The 19,572-nt window shown below is 47.2% G+C and overlaps 1 protein-coding gene across 9 annotated transcripts in view; it reads left to right on the forward strand.

Moving 5' to 3' along the window:
- LOC119373048 (TOX high mobility group box family member 4-B) overlaps positions 1-16,328 on the forward strand; it is a 453,672-nt gene extending 437,344 nt beyond the window's left edge. For 5 of the 9 annotated variants that reach the window (XM_037643179.2, XM_037643178.2, XM_037643181.2 and 2 more), the window contains 7 exons: positions 4,749-4,965; positions 6,454-6,572; positions 8,522-8,738; positions 11,817-12,032; positions 12,529-12,672; positions 13,653-13,834; positions 14,411-16,328. In XM_037643179.2, the coding sequence (XP_037499107.1) occupies positions 4,749-4,965; positions 6,454-6,572; positions 8,522-8,738; positions 11,817-12,032; positions 12,529-12,672; positions 13,653-13,834; positions 14,411-14,474 (1,159 nt within the window). In that variant the 3' untranslated portion in view covers positions 14,475-16,328. The remainder of the gene's footprint in view (positions 1-4,748; positions 4,966-6,453; positions 6,573-8,521; positions 8,739-11,816; positions 12,033-12,528; positions 12,673-13,652; positions 13,835-14,410) is intronic. The other 4 variants (XR_007417751.1, XR_005179769.2, XM_037643183.2 and 1 more) reach the window with 4 other exon arrangements.
- Positions 16,329-19,572: the final 3,244 nt, after the last annotated feature.

Raw genomic sequence — 19,572 nt, forward strand, 5'->3', positions numbered from 1 at the left:
ATTTCCGAGATACAGATCCTTCGACCGATCAGCGAGTTCGTGTGTCGACGTTTAGGCGGCGGAGACGGCGTTGCCACCACCACATTTGCTGGTGACCCACTGGCGCCTCTCTGTACGCTCGCTTCAGCCAGCACCCGGAGCCTTGACACGGTGTATGCTGCGAACGCGCAGCCAGCAAGAGCTTTTGTCGCGGTGGCAGTCATGCGAGCGCCGCTGTACGGTCGCATAATTCAAACCTATTGTTGCTGGTCGACCATTAAAATGCCATCATTTACCCAGCACAGATCGTGGGACTTGTGCTACAGAAATGTTATTTTAGCTTTTTCACCGAACGCCTTGTGCTGCTTCTGTGTAAGCAACATGTTGTGTGCACTGTATCGTTCACACTGTCGTTCCCGCGCGCTTTAATACCAGATTTAAACCTCTAGATGTTCCAAAACCCTCGCGCTACAGCATGTGAGTATCGAAGAGTATCGAAGAGTTGGCGTTCAGCGATGTAAACTTTCCAATGTTGCGTTGCAGCACGCGGCTTTTCCGTCGGGAGTGAAAGGCCGAGCACTGACCACGAGAATGTACCTTAGTGTCAAAGAACGCAGTTCTGTTGAACATAAGACAAATGATGTTTACACGTTGCACATCCGTTAAACATTTAGCACCACAACTCGAGTAGCACCTCACTCTTCAAAGTTCCCGTTCGTCTTGTCGCTCCCTTTGTCACGGAAGCTTATTGCCTCATCGGTAGTCTCCAAAGGATGGTCGTTCTTGATATGCTTGTATTGCGGCTGATATCTTGGGCGAAATCTTTTTTCTTCAGCGCGCGCGCGCGCGCGTTTGTGTGTGTGTGTGTGTGTGTGTGTGTGTGTGTGTGTGTGTGTGTGTGTGTGTGTGTGTGTGTGTGTGTGTGTGTGTGTGTGTGTGTGTGTGTGTGTAAAGGAGGAGGGAGGGATCATTGCACAAGTGAGTGCGGTAGCTGTCAGTGCAAAAGAAGTAACTTTGTACGGCTAGCGCCCAACATAACTGTACCACACAGTACAGCTCTGTACTAATATATCTCTGTGTGTGTACTCACACGTGTTTGCACAAATCGAATTCAACCACATCAAAGCGAAACAAACATGGTGCAGCTTGCTTTTCTGATGAAGCCGCGTAATAAAGAAAAATATTGCCCATCATTCGTCGGTAAATGATATGCTAAACAATTACAACAGCAGATTTCAGTAGAAAACTCGGAAAAATGTCGCATAGACCCCGAGATTGCTCGCCGTTGAGATCGCATGCTTTTGTGATCTCTGAGGCTCTAGGGCATGTAATCGTAAACCCCCTGAAAAAAAAGTATAGCGCCATCCCGATATATACGCTACTGCTTTCTTTTTTCCATGTAGTTTTCTGCAATAATTATTCTATAAAAAAAAAAAAGTCGGGTACAACTTTAGAAAAAAGCGGCATTTGCACCTCAAAGGCGGATGCACACGCGCTTCCACCAATGGGCGCGCGCTCTAGACTGACGTCACGAGCCGGACGGCCGGTGCCTCCGCTCAAGGAGAAGAAGCGGGACTATTTCTTTGCCGCGGAGGCAATCGGCTGCCGCGCTTCGGTCATATGGGCGGGGCCTCTCCTTTTTTCTAAAGTTGTACCCGACTATAGAAAACTCTAAGCCCGTGAAGCTTGTACCTTATCGGAGGGTATGGTCGCAGAGGTCATCTCGCGCAATTCTCCCACTTCGGCGAATTAGGGCGCTGCGGTTAGGAGCGACGTAGCGTAGGTCTGACGGATAGCGGCAGAAAAAAAAAAAATGTTCAGTGCGACAATAGAATATACAGTGGTATTTGTATAGTCCGAAGGTTTAAAATCATGTGAAAATCTCCCAGAAGTCTCTCAGCCTGTTTCGATGCACGGTTTCACCACCTGACAGGTTCTGCCCGTGGCGCTTGCCTCCGCTTCGCCCTAAGGTCCCTAGATAAAAAAAAAATCGCCCACGGTCGCGCAAGAAGCATGGCAAGAACACTACGCAGTTCGCCTCTAGTCTTTCCACGGCAGAATTATGTTTCTTCGTTCGCCAGGCTGTATGTTGTAGCGCTGCTGTCGCATGCGGAAAACGCCATTGCACGGTGCCAATAAGCACCGTTCACTGACCAAAGGGCGCTACGGAGCTTAGATAAAAGGTCCCTAGATGGAAGAAAATTTCAAGTAAACTTTTTATCTAGGGACCTTATTCATTTAGCGGCGCTCGCCGATATCGGCCGCAAGGAGGGAACAAAACGAGGCGCGCTCGCGCGTCCCCTGTCAAGTCTTAAGCCCTAACCACAGGTACGCGTTACAACGCGTCATTGCGTGGCGTATAGACTCGGCGCTGACGCGTTGTAACGCGTACGTGTGGTTAGGGCTTTACACTCAGCTTCGCTGTGTGAACCGGAGCGCCACTGCCATGGCCCTGCGCGGTCTGGACACATATGCGTAACGAGGGCCCTTCAAGGGTCCATACTCGATCGCCCGATAAAGTTTTTCCTCCGCCCACTCCCCGTCTGAAGCACACGTCTCAATATGAGACGCTCGCTCGAGAACGACCGCGTTGCCATTGACTACCATGTCGTGGACTGACTATAGACCTTTTCACAGATGGCTCCCTGGGTGCCGCCATAATCCTCTCTGGGCTTTGCTAAATAGGCGTGACTCCCCAAAAATGCACGGCCGAGGCTGTGACGTCAGGCTTTGTACTCCCGTGCCAGAGCCCAGCATGACGGCGTCTTTTCTCTCATGTGAAAAGGTCGAGAGACGCGCGCGTCACGTTGGCATCTAGTCCGGTGATGGCCCAATCTTGCTTCTTCCGCCCGCTAGGCTATGCGTTCTGGCGCTGCTGTGGCATGCGGAACACTCCATTGCACGGTGTCAACAGCACCGAACATTGAAGTTTTCGATATGCGACAGCAGTGCAGCGTAGGGGACAGAAGAAGCAAGATTGGGCCGTAGCTAGAGCAGAAGTGACCGCGACCCCACTCTACTCTGGCCATGATTAGGTGGAATATGGCTGGACACGGTCGGCCTGGAGGGCGCGTCTCGCCTTCTTTGGGACGCGCGTTCCAGATCGGCATTGGGCTTGCTATTGTTGTAGCAGCCTAGGAAAACTGGCTCGTGCCCGCGAGGGTATTGGTCACCCAGTTGTTTATAACATAAAAGCATGAACAAACAATTAAAAAGCTATACTAAACACTAAATAACATTAAAAAAGGAAGGGTGAACCCTGATGCAAAGAAATGTATAGTTGATTTTAATCCAGAGACGAAAATCACACCATCTCCGCTAAAGGGTACCATGAGGCGATGCGAAGCAGCGTTTCGGCATGTCGAGCCCGCGTTTCAGAGGGGAAGTGGAGAGGGGGGGAGGGGAGCGGAAGTGGAGAGGGAGAAGGGGAATGGGAGAGGGTAGGGGAAGTTGGAGAGGGGGAAGTGGGAGAGGAGGTGTTTTGAGAGGGTTCGCGCAGGCGCAGTAGGGGTGGTCACGCCGCACACCACTGCCGGATTGAAGTCCGCCATAAGATGCTTCGCATCTAAAAGATTGAGTAGACGGGGAACGCACGTCCGCGTCCCATATTCTTCGTATATCTAGCAACCGATGCCGATGGGCCGTTAGAGCTCTAGAAAGGATGGTTAGAAGCGACGTTTCTAGAACTTGTTAGAAGAGAGCGACGTAGCGTCCTCTGGTGAGTGCGCGGTGCCTTTCTGTCCCCACCCCCACCCCCTGGCGGCAGTTGTCAGCCAGTGTTTTTCTTGTAATCGTTGTAAAAAACCTGCATTGCGTTATCTTAGATATTTAGAGATATCAGATCTTCAAGCGAACAACAACCGATATTTGACCTAGTTTTTATGGCAAAATGAAGAGCTCATCCTGGGAAGTCTATGTACTGTGAACTATGAGTATGTTAATTGTTACTTCCAGAAGCGTGTAGAAATTTGGTGCGCAGAATTTTTTCCCATCTGGGAGATGTATAAATAAATAAAAGGGAGTTCCGACAACAGTTATGCCTGAGTAATAACTACAAATATCAATATGTTATGCTTTTGTGCACTGTAAGCGCCATATTTAATTTCGGGAGTCCAAAAGCGTCATGCCCGCCATCTTTCAAACAAAACGTGCTTGGAAAGCAGTATGAAGGGCGGCTGTCGCAAAAGTGGGTGCAGCTATTGTTAACTTTCCGTGTTTTTCACTTTTTCAGCTGCTCTTGAAAATAAAATAATGAAAACTTCTGGAAGTGTTTCTCATATTCTTATCGCCCTTTCTCATATTCTTATCGACTTCAGTGTTAATTTAATCTTCGCTGTTTGGCTTATTTGCAGTGTTAGTTGAATCTTCTCTGTCTTTTATTTGTAATCCCACCCCTTATGTAACACCCCCTGAATGTAACACCCCCTCTGGACTTCTTAAATGATGTCTCAAACACAGCGCTGTTATACGGCGAGCTTGCGAGCGCGTGCATCTCCTGTGGTCTGTGGCGCCACACTTAGCCATATAACGAACTGTTCCAAACGTATCCACCGTTGAGAAGTATCTTTGTTCGGCGTAAGCAAAACCACACTTCGCTTCGCTTCTGTACGTCGAGCTGTTGATCCTAGTATAGGGCGACTATGGATTCGTATAAAGAAATGCCGGAGCGTCCTATGAGCCCGCTGCTGTCACATGTGCTGAAACGGTAGGACCCTGCGCATTGTTGGAGGCAGCTTTGGACAATCTAACCATGGCGCCCGCTTTCGCAGTGTGTCGTCGTACGATGGTCCATACATGAGCCAGTACCCATCTCCGCCGGCGGCGCCTCCGCCGCAAGGTGCTCTGATGGGCCCTCCCAGCATGATGCGTGGACCAGCGCCCAGGGCGGGGTCTGCTGGTAGCGGTTCCCCGCCTGGTTCTAATCACACTTCGCCGGGTCAGGAGACCACCAGCGAGGATAGTGACGACAGCACGCCTCTGTCTCAGGTGCGTCATTTTTTAATGATCGACGCTCGCTTATACGTCGTCACATGGATGTGTACGATGTCGAGGAGAGTCACGTAACTTGTTTAGCATTTAATTTTAAATACGCCTTCGCGAATTTTTCTGCATGTGGCCTTGTCTCGGGGTGTGCGCGTGTTCTTCCCGACGAAGCCTTTTCAGAACTGTGGCGCGTGCCTCGTGCACGCTTTTAGCGCATCGCGCTCGTCTCCCTGTCGAGGCCATACTTTTGAGACTTCTGAAATTTGCTGCGCTTGTACTAATCATTTTTGTTTGTTTATTTATTTATTTGTTGTTGTTGTCGTTGTTGTTTAGAGCAGTTATACCGAATTCTTTTTGAGGCTGAGTAATAATTGAAAAAAAAAATCTTTAAAAGGTAGCAGCTTTTTTAATACCATTACCCTTGTTTTAGATAATCTTTTTTTGTTTTTTTTTTTCCCCTTCATTTCTGGCCTGTTGAGGATTGCACGTGAAGCCTGGCGTGCAAAGTGTGCTGTATTATATGAGCAGAGAGTGCTCATATAATATATAATATACCGTGTGAGCTGTTTTTTTTTTTTTTCGTAACAGACACCTCCGTGTTTTTCTCATTGCAAATTTCATAGCAATTGCTTGCTCATTTTGCTCCCAGACTCGCGTTTTATTGCGTGCGTTGCACATTGTGGGTGGGGCTCTTACTCTCGGCGATGCGCATTTCTCCTGACATCTTTTTACGGCGTGCATCTGTCATTCGCATTCACAAATGAAAGTAGGGCTCTGTGCCATCTTGTGCGTAGTGCGTGTATTGCTGCTAAAACGGCAGCGGAGGTGCATCAGACATCTGCAGGACTGACGGCTACAATTGAACGTGTAGCTGGCTAGGCATTAAATACGCCACATTTCTGTTATCCATGGAATTCGACGGAACGTTTCATTGAGGAAGCATTCAATCAGCTGCGAAGATTACTAGGAGCAAAGCGTTTCTCGCCCACTGGCCTAACATTACGCAGTGGCGGTGGCCCCCTTTGTACTCTGCATGCTGTCGGCAGCTGTGGGAGCGAGTATTGACAGAGCGGCCGTAATCTGCTTCGACAGCTCTTGAAAGCCTTTAAAGGCCAGGGCGCGGCGCGACTCCATCTCGCAAGACAGATGGCTTCAGATATGCAGCATGAAGGCAGTGCACCGCTATTGCGAGATTGCTTCCGTAGTTCAAGCCTTGTATAGACTGTTGCACTGACAACTCACAGCCGCAGCGTGTAAGCGGGCGCTTTTTATTTATTTATTTATTTATTTATTTATTTATTTATTTATTTATTTATTTATTTATTTATTTATTTATTGCGCGTAGAGGTGTTTCATCAACATACTAGCTCATCGTTATATTCAGTCGTGACCCATAGGCAGTCCGTGTATTTGTGCACCGGTGTGACCGTAATAGTATGCTGTTTCATCTCGACACTGAGCCTCTCACTGTGTGCCCTCTCCCATGCGCAGTTGGTCGGGGGCGTGAAACGGCCCTCTCCCGAGCCGCTCATGGACAACGGAGGCAAGACCGCTAAGAAGGCCAAGATGCCCAAGAAGAAGAAGAAGAGGGACCCCAACGAACCTCAAAAGTCAGTGTCCCCTACCACACCTCGTACTCCCGTTCGGGCAAGGGCCAATTCGGCAGACCGCGCTGCCCTGCCTGAACCAGATGGTCTCCTTTTGTTGGCTAGTGCAGCTGCGCAGTTTTGCACTGGTTTGCACAAATATAACACGTTATGGCTAGTGTTACATTTTTTTTTTCTCAGTGACCGTATGCTAAATATGTGAGAACCAAGCTAAGTTGAGAGCACGCGCTGTCCGCATACGGGTCTCGGTACGTATATGGGGCACTTCCTTTGCAGAGCTTTTCCCTCACCCTCTCCTCGTCTGGTCCCGCAGACCGTGGTGTAGATTAGAGCTGTGCACGGGCCGTATTTCCGAGCCCGAGCCCGGCCCGGGCCCGTTGACTTTGTCGAAGGCCCGCCCGAGCCCGACGGCAAAGGGCTGCGAGCCCGCCCGGCCCGGCCCGACGTACGAAAACACAATCCCGGGCCCGGCCCGGCCCGGCTTTTTGAAGGTTCGTTGCGAAAACAAAACATTGTTTTCCGGTAATTTGGCATTTTATTGAGCATACCAAATATGATCAAACGACACACGACGAACAGCCTCTATTACACAGATTACAAAATACAAGTAGACGGCCTCATGCCAGCAACAATGGAGTTCGCTCGCCAAAGCCGTCACGTGTATGGGGTATGCCCATGCAAGCGTCAGCTTGCACGAAGGCGATCTGCGTCGGGTCGCTCGTCGCTGTCGCGTACAATTTCACTCATATGGGATTTGGCCTTAAATCTAACGCGAACAGTCGCGTGACGCCGTCACTAGCTCAGGTGGTGTTACTTCTCTGTTTGTCGGAGTGCAACAGAGGCAGTGCTTTACCTGCTCCCCTTTTGTTTAAAGTAGTAAATTGAAAGGAAAAACGGTAAAGGGCGGTCGCGGAAAAGGCGCTGTATGCGTGCTGGAAAACAATTCCCGCTCATTCTCTATATTTCGGGCTTGAGTCGGGCTTTGCGCCGGGCCCGAGCCCGGCCCGATAAAACTCTAAGTAGCCCGAGCCCGGCCCGGGCCCGATGTGAAAACACGTCGGCCCGCCCGAGCCCGGCCCGCGGGCCGGGTCGGGCTCGGGCTTTCGGGCTACCCGGAGCCCGTGCACACCTCTAGTGTAAGATACGAGAGCCCGTGGAAACCTTTACGTCTCGACGACTCTGCGCGCCTTTGCGCCCAGTAGCAGAGCTGTCGCAGCTGTGGCCGCGGTGAGCATGGGTGAAGGAAATTACGAGAGAGCATTACTGGAACCAGAAAATAGTTGCCTCGACATGATCATGTGCCGGGCCAAGCTTTGTCTTGCCGCCTTCGCGCTTTACGCTCGCCTTCACGAAAAAAAAAAACAGATTTGATAGCGACGTACGTGTAGCTGCCGCCTCGTACGCTGCAACGAGGAACTGTGTACGTTACGATGGGTGACTGTAGTCGCACAAGTACATCGGGAGGAAAATATGCGTGGAGCAGTCGGTAAAGCATCTGCGTCGATTAAATAAAAATCTGCCACGAACGGAGCACTGTGGGCCCAGTCCAGCAAGCGCAAAGTTGCGTGTTGGACCGACCTTTCCAGAGTGAGAGGGCGAAAGAGATTGCTTCGCAGAGAGTTGGCTTGCGAATGCTGGCTGCGCGACGTTATGCTCCCTCATAGTTTATTTCCCGCTTCCACAGTCGTGAGGTTTAGCACTGCCTTAGAAGTGCAGATAAGGAATTCAAAGCATCGTATACGGCTCTTGTGGACCTCTGAGGTTAATCATACCAATAAATTTCCTAGCGGCTCTGTTGATTCGTAGTTTTTATCCAGATTCGTTAATTAAATCGCTCTTTCCAGCATATCGCGAACTCTAATTTGTGTGACCCACCACAACGTTTCCTCATTTATTTATGCGGACGGCTGTGACGTGCACAGTGCGAGCTGACAGCGACTTGTCTTCTGCAGGCCAGTGTCGGCGTACGCTCTGTTCTTCCGGGACACCCAAGCGGCCATCAAGGGTCAGAACCCCAACGCCAGTTTTGGCGAAGTCTCCAAGATAGTGGCATCCATGTGGGACGGCCTCGAAGCAGACCACAAGAACGTGTACAAGAAGAAGACCGAAGCTGCCAAAAAGGAATACTTGAAGGCCCTAGCTGCCTACCGGGCGAGCCTTGTCTCTAAGGTATGAGGCCATTTCTTTGGCATTCGTCGCATGCTCTCTTAATGCTTTAGTGGCTCCGAATATTAAAGGAAAAATGCATCGCATAAACTACCATGTGAAACGCGAAGGACCGCTCCTCCAGATTTCGCCGTGACTGTGCTGCGAGTTCCGCGCCGGTCTGGCAACGGAGCAGGGCCTGCATTCACAAAGGCGTAACACGTATTTGTGAATGCAGGCCTTGTTTTGTTCTTCACAAGTATGCTATGTTAGCACAGTTGGCAAAGTGCGAGACCGTTGGAGCCCACGCACACCGAACGTATTCGGCGTCAGTGGTATCGTGAAACCTTGCTAACATATGTTCCGAAGTGATATCCCGAGAATGCCGCGAGCCCTAGACGCCTCACTTAAAGGGACACTTAAGGCAAATAACAATTTATGTCAGAGTGAAAGCTCAATGTATGACAACGTCTAAAACGGAAATATTATCAACAGCAGTGCCCTACTTACCGAGAAATTAAGCTAAATATACCACACGATGAGCGCCACGAGCCGGACATTTTGGAAATGATCCCGATGACGTGAGAGAGTCCGACTACAATTAATCACTCGTAATCAAGCTAGCTACAATAAAAAAAGAACCTTCGGTGCATCAAAAGACGTAATAAAATTCTGCTTGTTCGTTTCTGTTTGACTCATGGACAAAAGAACCTCTTTGGCGTTGCCATGGGGAACGGCGCGCGTGGTTCAAAGGTTCTGTTTTCGCCGAACTGCGCTTCGCCCGGCGCCCTGCTTCGCTCACGCGGTCGCGTCTCAGAGGTAGTTTCGGGATCGCGTACTGCCGCGTGTGTTTTGCGCGCTCGCGAAAGTCGCTCTGACAGAAAGTTCGACAAAATGCCGCATGCATGTGATGTTGCCGGATGCCCGAATGGTGCACGCCGCCGCGCAGTAAGGCGGGCAACATTGGGCACGGCAACAGTGACGTGAGAGAGACCGCTTTCTGGCGGGTGATTTGAAGTGCGCTAACGCTATGCGGACCACTAAAGCGTGATTTTATTTCAAAATAAGCACTTCCTTGGCACAAAAGTAGCACTACGAGGTTTCTAGACCGCTATTTCAACAATCAACGTCGACTTAATATTTGCCTTTAGTGTCCTTTTACGTGTTGCTTGCGCTACGTTAATGAGTAATAGCTAGGTGGGTTTGCGAACCAGCGGTGCGAGCGGGGAGGGCAACGGAGCGCAGTACTAAAGGAATAGTGATTAGATAGAGGGACTTTAAGAGTGATAGCTGAGCGGCGTCCCGCTTGTTTCAGCGGAGCGCATTGCTGCGCCACCTGTTGAACAAGGTTGAAGTTACAGTCGATTGAGCAGAGGCTTCGCTTTGTCACCTGCCGAATAAAAAAAGAATTGCGAAAGGCATTTTTTATTAGATTTTGTTAGATTTATTGGAGGTGCCGCCGATGACATGCCGCCTCCGCTTGTGTTGGGGTCTGCCATATTGGAAAACGCTCGCCCGCTGCGCGCGCTTCGCTGAGGAGACGAAATGAGTGGGCGAGCGGCTCGCTCCGTAAAGACATGTAAAGACGTCGGCTTTCGCAGCGTGCCGCGCATGCGCAGTTCGTCTCGCCGCTCCTCCGCTGGGCACACTGGCTCGCCAACCCGCCCAGATATACTTTCCATTTGCTTTTTACGCAGTGCTATGTTACGCGCATCAAGTTAAGCGTGGCCTGCGCCCGCTTCCAGAGCAGCATCGGCCGTCATTCGCGTTCGTGATTTTGTGCTCAGATACCGCCTTTTCCCGGCAGACTTGTTACTTACTATTATCGCTTCTATTGTGAATATTGATAAGCAATGTTGGCGGCGCCCACTAAACTCCGTGGTATTCGGTCAGTGCAAGCCCATATTGCTAACATAATTGTCGTTGACTCAGTGCCACGTGAACAGGTGCGAGATAAGCAAAAGAAAAGGGACGGAAGAAATAAAAGCCTAGGTAACGGATGTACGATTTTCAGCGCGTGACGGACGCTGACGTGCGCCGCCCCCATGTTCCGCTTCTACCTGCTCCCGAATTTGATTTGTACAGACGCAGCGTCACCGCGACGCGTGCAAGCTAGGCCGCGCGCGCATCTGACCATTCACCGGCTGTGCTGGTGAATGATCAACGAGTCAAGGCCGTCTGGTGGTACCAAAATGCTTCGGACAGGCATGTAGTTCGTTTCTGCGTTTACGTCGGTGTGCCTCGCCGTAATCGAGCGAACGAGCACAACGAAAGATAAAAGGGTGAGGAGGAACGCCTGCGTGCCGCGTCGTGTGCGTTCGTTCGTTGAGCATCGGCGTGCCTCGCCGTAGCAGAGCGAACGAGCGCAGTGAAGGATGAAAGGGTGAGGAGGAACGCTTCGTGTGGCAGGTCACGTGAGCGTCCGCCAATCTGAGTTCAAAACGCGGTGACGTGGCGTGGCATTTTGGTTTTTGCTGATGCCACCAGATGGCGTTAGAGAGAAATTCTTAGTAGGGTGCCTCAATGCACGCTGCGCGCCCCCAGAAGCGGGCATCAAGGCACCCTCATTCGTAGCACTGCCTTTTTTGTGTGGCCACTGTTGCAATGGTAGCTTCTCGTATAGCAATACATCCATGCCCTTGCGTGCAAGGGCCCTGATGATGCAATGGTACTGCCAAGGGCTGTTATCTCTTTGTTCACATCATGTCTCAATAGTTGTTTTCAGAATTATATATCTATTACACACTTTATTGCAACTGTTTTTTAGGCCTACAGCCATATTTAATCTACTATTCGTAATTCACCATTTCATTGAAGTTTGACAATTCTCTTAACACTCTTTGGCCAGACCTGGCCCTTGCACCACTAAAATCTGCAAATCATGATGATCAGCATCAATTTGACATACATTAACATCACACTTGTTGCTATATTGTCACTGTTTAATGCAGGGTGGGAAGTTTTGTATCAGCGGTGGTCATAATTAACGTGGTTACTGGGGCTGAATTATTCAGGTATTTAAATGCACACAAAGGCTCCTTTGTAACTAGGCAACTTGCTACATAGAAATGGCAAGAAGACAGGTTGAATACTTTGTGGCAGGCCGCTGCTGACCACTCGGACACGCTGTACGCGAGTGGGCCTGTCAGTTCGTCAAGTGCCGTGCCCTCACCACCCCAGGGGAGCCTGTCGCCCCTGCAGAAGAAGAGTCCGTTGCTGACCTCGCTCATGGAAGGGGGCTCCCCACATAATCAGTACATGGCCATGAGCCCACCCCAGGGCATGCTTAATGCGCAGCAGCAGGTATGGCCCAACATGGTAAGCACTCATTTTCTCGAGCTCCTTCCTTGTGAAATGACACTATGGCTCACTGCTTTTCATGTTGAGAGCTTCTGTACTGTAACTGACACGTGGTCCTTAAACCTTCACTTGTTTATATGTGCAGACTGTCTTTTCTTTAAGTGAACTATTATTGCAGCTTTTACTGCATATTATTATGCAAGTTCTATCGTTATGGTTCAATATTCCTTCTTTCCTTCCATTTTTCTTTCTTTTTTTTTTAACATAAGCCCCTGTATGGGCTTTATATTCCAGAGCATCAGTTCTCTATTTATAAGCTGTCTTCTCACTGTTTTTTTTTTTTTCTTTTGCTCTAAAGTATACTTTTCTTTTTCTCCCTGAAGATTGCAACAGAATAATATTAAACAAAAGCAGTGATATTGATGTCAATTGTGACTATGAAAAGGATTCCCTGTATCCATTTGCTAGGTGCTGCTGCTTACTAGGCTTGCTGGTTGTGTGTTTTTCTTACAAGCACCCAATGGCACAGAGTCCCTCCATGATGCCGCAGCAGCCACCTCAGCAGACCATGATGCAACAGCACTCTCCACCCCAGCAGATGATGATGGCTTCTGCCTCAGTGGCCGCTCCATCCTACACTGCTGACCTGATGTCAGCGGTGAGTATACTTTAGACATTAAAATGCAACCCAAGGCTGTGGGGTTGCAACTGTGTGCCATCCTATGAAGCCTTGTTTGTTTTCTAGCTTTTCTGCATGCATGGGGGTTGCTCTCAAATTGCAGAGTAGTGCATTTTCATTTCTTTTGGCTTCTTGTGGTTTTTGTTCTTTTCGTTGTGATCTTGCCTGTGTCCCTTCTTATTATGTTAATGAGCTTGTGTATGTTTCTGGTGTCGTAAAAATTTGTGTGAAAATTAGTTATGTAATAGCTTTATTGAAGGTATTGACTAGACCAGACTAATACTGAGAAATTGGGCTCCTCCTTTGAGAGGTGCTCAAATACATATACACCTGCATTTTGCTGCGTTGCATCAAGATAAAGCCCTGTTCAGGGGGGTGTGGTGTAGCACAACCTAATTCCAGTCTTTTGTTGGCCCTCATTAGAAGTAATAGCTGTGTGCTGCTTAATTTTATATCTTGTTATCAAACGGCTTCTGCAAATCATGCTTGAAATGCACTATTACAATTGCAATCAGCCATTATTGTTTTTTGAAGTAGGCTGCTATACAAAAACAGTGGCCACTACCTCTGTTTTACTGATGAACACAATATGTTGGATTTTATTGTAAAAAAAAAGCGATCATTCGTTCATCAATACAGTTTAAAATCTTCAAAATCTGCTCTGGAATACTGAAAATGGTGGCTTGTATCAATGGACAACACTTCTGTTTTGTATGCCTGCATTTTTTTTTCGTGGTTAAATATGAACAAAAATAGCATGCTCTTTGGTTCCTGCTAGCTGGGTGCCTGATGCATGTGTGCGTGCACGGGTGGGAGGAGGCGTGGCGCCGCTAGCCGCCCCTCATCACGCTGACGCGTTGAGTGGAGCTGCTGCGGCGTGGACGGCTGGAAACCCCCGAGGCGCGTGTAGTCGTTGTGGCACGCCTTTTGAGGGGTGTTGCGCCGGTTGAAATCTGCAGCCTCCACCCTCGCTGTCCAGCCCAGCTTCCAGTGGTGGGGGCATGATGGACCAGCAGGGGCATATGCCTGGAGGAGCCTCCCACCAGCGATGCATCCGCAACGGCTGCCCCAACCCAGCCATTGAGTCGCACGACTGGGACCGAGAGTACTGCAGCAGCGAGTGTGTCGTCTCACACTGCAGGTGAGCACACTTTACGAAGACTGCTGTCTCATCTCTGTTCCTCTGCATTTATTGAAATTACTTTACCTATAAGCAGCACACACAAGCACTTGATATGAAAAACCAGTAGCACGGCAAGCTCATAAAGCATCCGCCATGAGTCATACAGCTAAACCAAAATTTCGATCATTAGCAGAGTGGACACACAAACATACAGCAGCAAGAATAGTATGAGCTATGCTTAGTTATGCTGTGTAGAAATGGGTGCATGCTCCAGTCGAGGGCGATGATAACTTTGATTGTTCTATGCTGCTTGATTCACTTGATAGGACATAGTGACTCAAAAAGCTTTTATACCTGCCCTCTTAGCTGCCCCATTTGGCTAATGAGTGCTTAGATTACCAGTTTAAGAGCCTTCTTTGCCCAGCTGGTGGAAGCATTTGACATCTAGGGTGTGCAGGGGTACTGTGCTATAAAGTTTAAAATGTGTAGTTCTTATTTGGAGGGTATTCTCCATAAAGCAGCCATAAGAAGTAAATCATAACATGCAGAGTACTTGGTATCTTGAATGTAAAGCAAATGCTTCTCTTGTTCCAGGGATGTCTTCACAGCCTGGGTAGCACAACGGCAGGTTGCCAATACCAACACTTTTGTCAAGTAAACTGGGCCCACGGCACAGATCCAGACAATTGTGCTTGACAGCCTCCTATTTTTTTAAGAGAGAGATAAAGGGCCACTCTTACCCAGGTCTTGACATCTGGTATCCTGATTTTTTTTTTTTTTTTTTGAGACATTTGCCTCAGCTTTAGGCAGCACTTTCTTTTTTTGTGTGTGCTGCTGCTCGTTTTGTGTTTTGTTATGCTTTGTTGCAATCTGGCCACTGGGAAAGGCTGATACACTAGTGTGTGGTTTCCTGTGTGTATAAACATTTGATAGTTCTACGTTTATAGAGAGTGGTCTCCTAGTAAATGCATTCCACATTGCCGCCGCTGACTGGAGGGAAAGGTCTCCGTTCAGCCATTATGCTCCCCCTCGACCAACACACAGCTTGGTGATGGCCCGGTGGCAAGCAGCAAGCGAGACTGCCATCCCAGTGCTACAGAGACTGTGGACAGAGAAGTGTGCTTTGTTCTAGCATTAGCCAGCAGCCTGGGTGCCTGTGTGACAGTGCTCCCATGCAGAGCTGCAGGGAGAAGAGCAAGACAGAGCTGTGCTGCATGAACTAGCATTGGAAGTGGCAATTGGAAGTGCGTGGAGAGACGCTTGCACCATCGCTGTTATCTGCTCATACTCGTGTGCAAAGGCTCTTATTATCCTGCTGTAACTGCTGCTACCTGTATAAGGCTGCTGACACCTGTCTGCTTCCTCCTTGTGCTGCCTCCCTTCATTTTCGCCCTAGCTTCTGCATTGTTTCTTGTTTGATGAAGATGTTGTTTTATGAAATCCCATTTTCTGTGTTCAGACTAATAAAAAAAGCCTGTTGTTGAATATTCTGTGTGGAAGGTAAAGATATGCCTGCCTGTGTAGTCCCCAATTCCCCCCTCTAGTGAGTTGTGTGTCACATTTAATGCTGCAATGTCTAGATTCAGCCAAAGCTCTCGGCAACAAACCTGTTGGTCACGAACACACTGCACCTTGCGTTCGTTTTAACGCAATTGTGCGCATACCTTGCTTAAATGCTGTGTCTAGACTTTGTTATATTTAGTGCAAGGTGTGATCCTGGAACTTGTGCAGTACTGCTCTGGGTTGGAGGGAACTACTGCTTGGCATTACTTCTGCATCTTGTTCTGCTTGGTTCTTTCGCTCTTGTTGGTGGCGCCAAGCAGGTCATTTGGTTGCCTATTTGGTAGCCACTGATCTTTCAAATGTGGTTGCTCGTCCTGCAATTTCTGTTTTGCTTAAAGGGCTGTCCCCCATTTCTCTCTTGTCTTTTTGGGAACATCCTGTAAAATATGGTGTACATAACAGGCACATCAATCTGTTACAAAAACCTTATGTGAAGATATGTGGAATAGCGACTAGCATTTAATTTTGTATATGAACTGTACATGCCTAAGTACATGGAAATGTTTTATGGTGTGAAATCTTGCTCGAGCAACTTGGAAGGGGCTATTAAGCAGGTGTCCGCAATGTGTTTGATGCGGCTTGGTGTTAATGCAGTATCAGGGTTTTGGAGGAAACAAGGAAGAACAAAGTATTTGATTTCCTTCTGTGAGGCTTGTTGCTTGTGCCGATCAATACTGTGATCAAGTCTGCTGATGCTGGCATGCAAACTTTCCTGCAAGAAATGGCAAAAGAACGAAACGATTAGCAGCAGTGGGTTTATATGGCATTGCATTCAGACCACACAAAAAAAAAAAGTTTGACAGATTCACACCTTAGCTAACAAAGTGAAAGTTGCATCATGCATTGAGAGTATTAGTGTTAAGAGTGAGAGCAGTGTTCCATGATTACAAATGTCAGTTCTTGTACTGTTTTATTTAATCTAAATAAAGACATACTGGAACTCGACAAATGTGTCTTTATATATCAAGTTTCTCACTTTTACTTGCCCCTGTAACATATCAATTCTATTACAATGGTACCTTGCTTACCTCCATACGGTGGTTTATCTTTGATCACTTTGTGGGCATGAACATTATGTGTAGGGTGGTGACATGTGGTGGCAGCTGGCTGATGTAAAGTTAGATGGAAACAAAATGTTGTAAGATGATTTGGATTGAAATGAATTGTTTATGCCTCAAAGTGAAACCAAGCTTATGCGACAAGTTTGTAAAAAAATTGGTTGTATGATTGATGTGTTGCTTTAGCAACTCGCACATGCCATCACTCTGCTGAGATACTCACCAAGTGGGTGCAACTTCATGATAAAAGTTCTGCAAGTGAGAACAGTACCTAATGGAATAAGCCGGCAGTAGTGCTTTCGTGCATTAGCTAGCAAGTGGTCTAAAAAAATGTGGTGAATAGTTGCGTTTAATCTTCCTGAGTAAAGAAACTCGTGTCAATCTCATTTGGTGTCACATTGCTCTGCGTGTGGGTGTAACCTTCTGTTTGGTTCCATACGTGTGTTTTAGAGGAACAAAGATTAAAAAGCTTGTCCGATGTCTGAGGCTTACCTGATCAAGAAGGGGGAGACAAAGGGATAAGTAAGGCTTTAGTATCATGCTTCACAGCAAAATAAATTTCTTGGATGCATGTATTGATTGGTCAGCAAGCAGTCTTGGTGTTTGCTGGTTTTTATCTTGGTTTTTTTAATGCTGTCGGTGCCTTGTTGCACATGCTTTTTTTTTCACCATCTAAGGACACTTGTGTTGTGTTATACTTGCTGAGTTTTTTTGTGTCTTTTGTGCTGTAGATATATTAGCATTCATCAGGACTAGGCAATTGAAGTTTGAAAGGAACTTATAAGTTCGAAAGTGGTTTTAGGCTGAACCATTCACTTAGCAGTGGTGGTCGAGGGGTTAATGCCGCCGAGCACCCACCCATTTTTCTAATGGGGAGAGAGATACGCGACCTGGCGCTCAGTGTTGTGCGTACTCGTATCTCAAGGGGGTGACCTCTCCTTTATGATCACTTCTTGCACTACCCTTACCCATCCCTCCAACAATGCTGTGCCATGCTGTGCCCTTATGGGTTAAAGAAATAAGTCTTTCCTAACCTCAAACCACCAGCTCTCTCTCTCAGCAATGGGGTTGGTTTTAAGGTGAGGGTGTGGGTTTCATTTGCCATTCCCAACAGTTAAAATTGATTTTAACTGTTGGGGATGGCCTTATGTGCACCAAAATGGGTATCGGAACATTTTGAGCACAGATACATTCAATCTTAAAGTTGGTGTTTAATAGAAAGATGTGTATAACGCTTGCCGCGTTGTAAAATTTGCGTGAATGATGATACCTCTGATTTGTGGCACATGGCATGCACGTTGCTTTGCGAAGAAAACTACTGTTTTCTGCACAGAAATTTAATGGCCAGTGTCATCAGCTCAAGAAATGCATTTGTAATTGACGCAGAGCGTAGAGTATTTTGATTGTATACATTGTTTTCAATGTCTAAGAAGTGTAATATGGGTCTCTGTACAGTAGTAAACACTTGCCAACGTAACCTAGTGGCTATGGTGTAGTGCTGCTTAGCTTAGGGTGAAGGGTTCAATCCTGGCTGTGGTGGTAACATTTCATTCATGTGGAAATGTTAAGGCCATTGTGTATCTCGACTTGGGTGCATGTTAAGCAACCTCACTGGGTTAAAATTCTTTGTTTTGGCATGTCTGATAATCAGGGTGTGGGTTTGGCATGTAGAATCGTAGAATTAAGTTTCAACTAATAGTGATGAATATTGAACAGCCAGAAAATTAACCAGCTACGTTGTGTAGAAAATGTAATGCAAGAAAAATCTGATATGAGCACGAATGTCTTGGTTGCAAAAATGGTAAAAGTAAACGCCATGGTGTGCAGTATATAGGTGTACTAAAATCTTCCTTCTGAGCCACCACCACAGTACTTATTAAAATGAATGTATGCATTTGATGCAAAAGCAGCTATAAAACAATAGCATGTTTGGTGCAGTTTTAAATGAAGTCAAGTACAGGTCACTTGTGCAATCTTTGGTAGACAACCTAGCATACACTTATTTAAAAACCTGCTTAAGGCATAATTCTTGCCTTCCACAGATCAGAAGTATTTGTGTTCTTTTATTAACCTTTAAGCATCAGTTGAGACCTCCATTTTAGGACTCATATTAAATATGCAGGAGTATCTCCCCCAAGTTTGGTCACAAGTTCTGTATTCAGCAAATAATTTTTCCAATTTAGCTGTTCACATAACCACATTTCTACTGAATGCAATAATTTATCAGGGACTTTATACAAATACTTTTATCATCTCCACTTGACGGGACACCCTCGTTAACAACATGTTTGGACTAGCAAGCAAGGAAAGAATGCACTTGAAGGAAAAGTCAGCAAAAGCTGTTTACCCTGTAAAAATAAGTTATTTTCTTACAATAGTAGGTACCAGTCCCATGCCACAAAAACACTGCAGCCAGCTCCCCCAATATTGCCAAATTGACAATTCGCATGAAACTTGCGAATTCGATAATAACGTAACTAAAAATAGTACATTGTATAAGTACGACATTCAAATTTGTATAGCAGTGAACGTGTGTGGGAAGATCAGAGGGAGGATTTCAAAGGCCATCATCAGGATGGCAGTCAAAAAGTGCCTGTGTGACATGGGTGTACTGAATCCCACCTGGCAACGCAAGCTGTGATATCGCAGCACAGTGCTGTAAAGACTTTTCTCACTTCATTAAATTATTAGTATTTTTGTTTCGGAACACCCCTGCACATCAAAATCTAAACAACATAGGACAACGTCGCCCACTCACTGAAGTAGGCAATGTGTGGTTAATACCTTGCCAATTGCTGTTATAAGTAACTTGAGAAAGAACTGCCGGTAAATTCTGAGAACTCCTGGTCATGGTATTATACTTAACTGGGGAACCTGGGAGACATTAATCAACAGCTTTAGCATACCTTCTAAAAAGACAGGGCGTGCAAACACGGACACAAAAAAAAAGTAACGACACCACAAGCAGTATTCACCTAGATAGCAGTATTCGCCTAGAAGCAGTATTCTCCTAGATCTTCAAAACCGCTGTTAAATTTTTCACCAAAGCACTCGAAGGTTGTAAAAAACGGTATAGCCATCTCTTGCCTTAAGTCTGCCCTTACCAAGTCGTGTGAGCACAAAAGGAGTGATAGC

This window comes from Rhipicephalus sanguineus, chromosome 1 (genome assembly GCF_013339695.2).
Source record: "Rhipicephalus sanguineus isolate Rsan-2018 chromosome 1, BIME_Rsan_1.4, whole genome shotgun sequence".
NCBI lineage: Eukaryota > Metazoa > Arthropoda > Arachnida > Ixodida > Ixodidae > Rhipicephalus > Rhipicephalus sanguineus.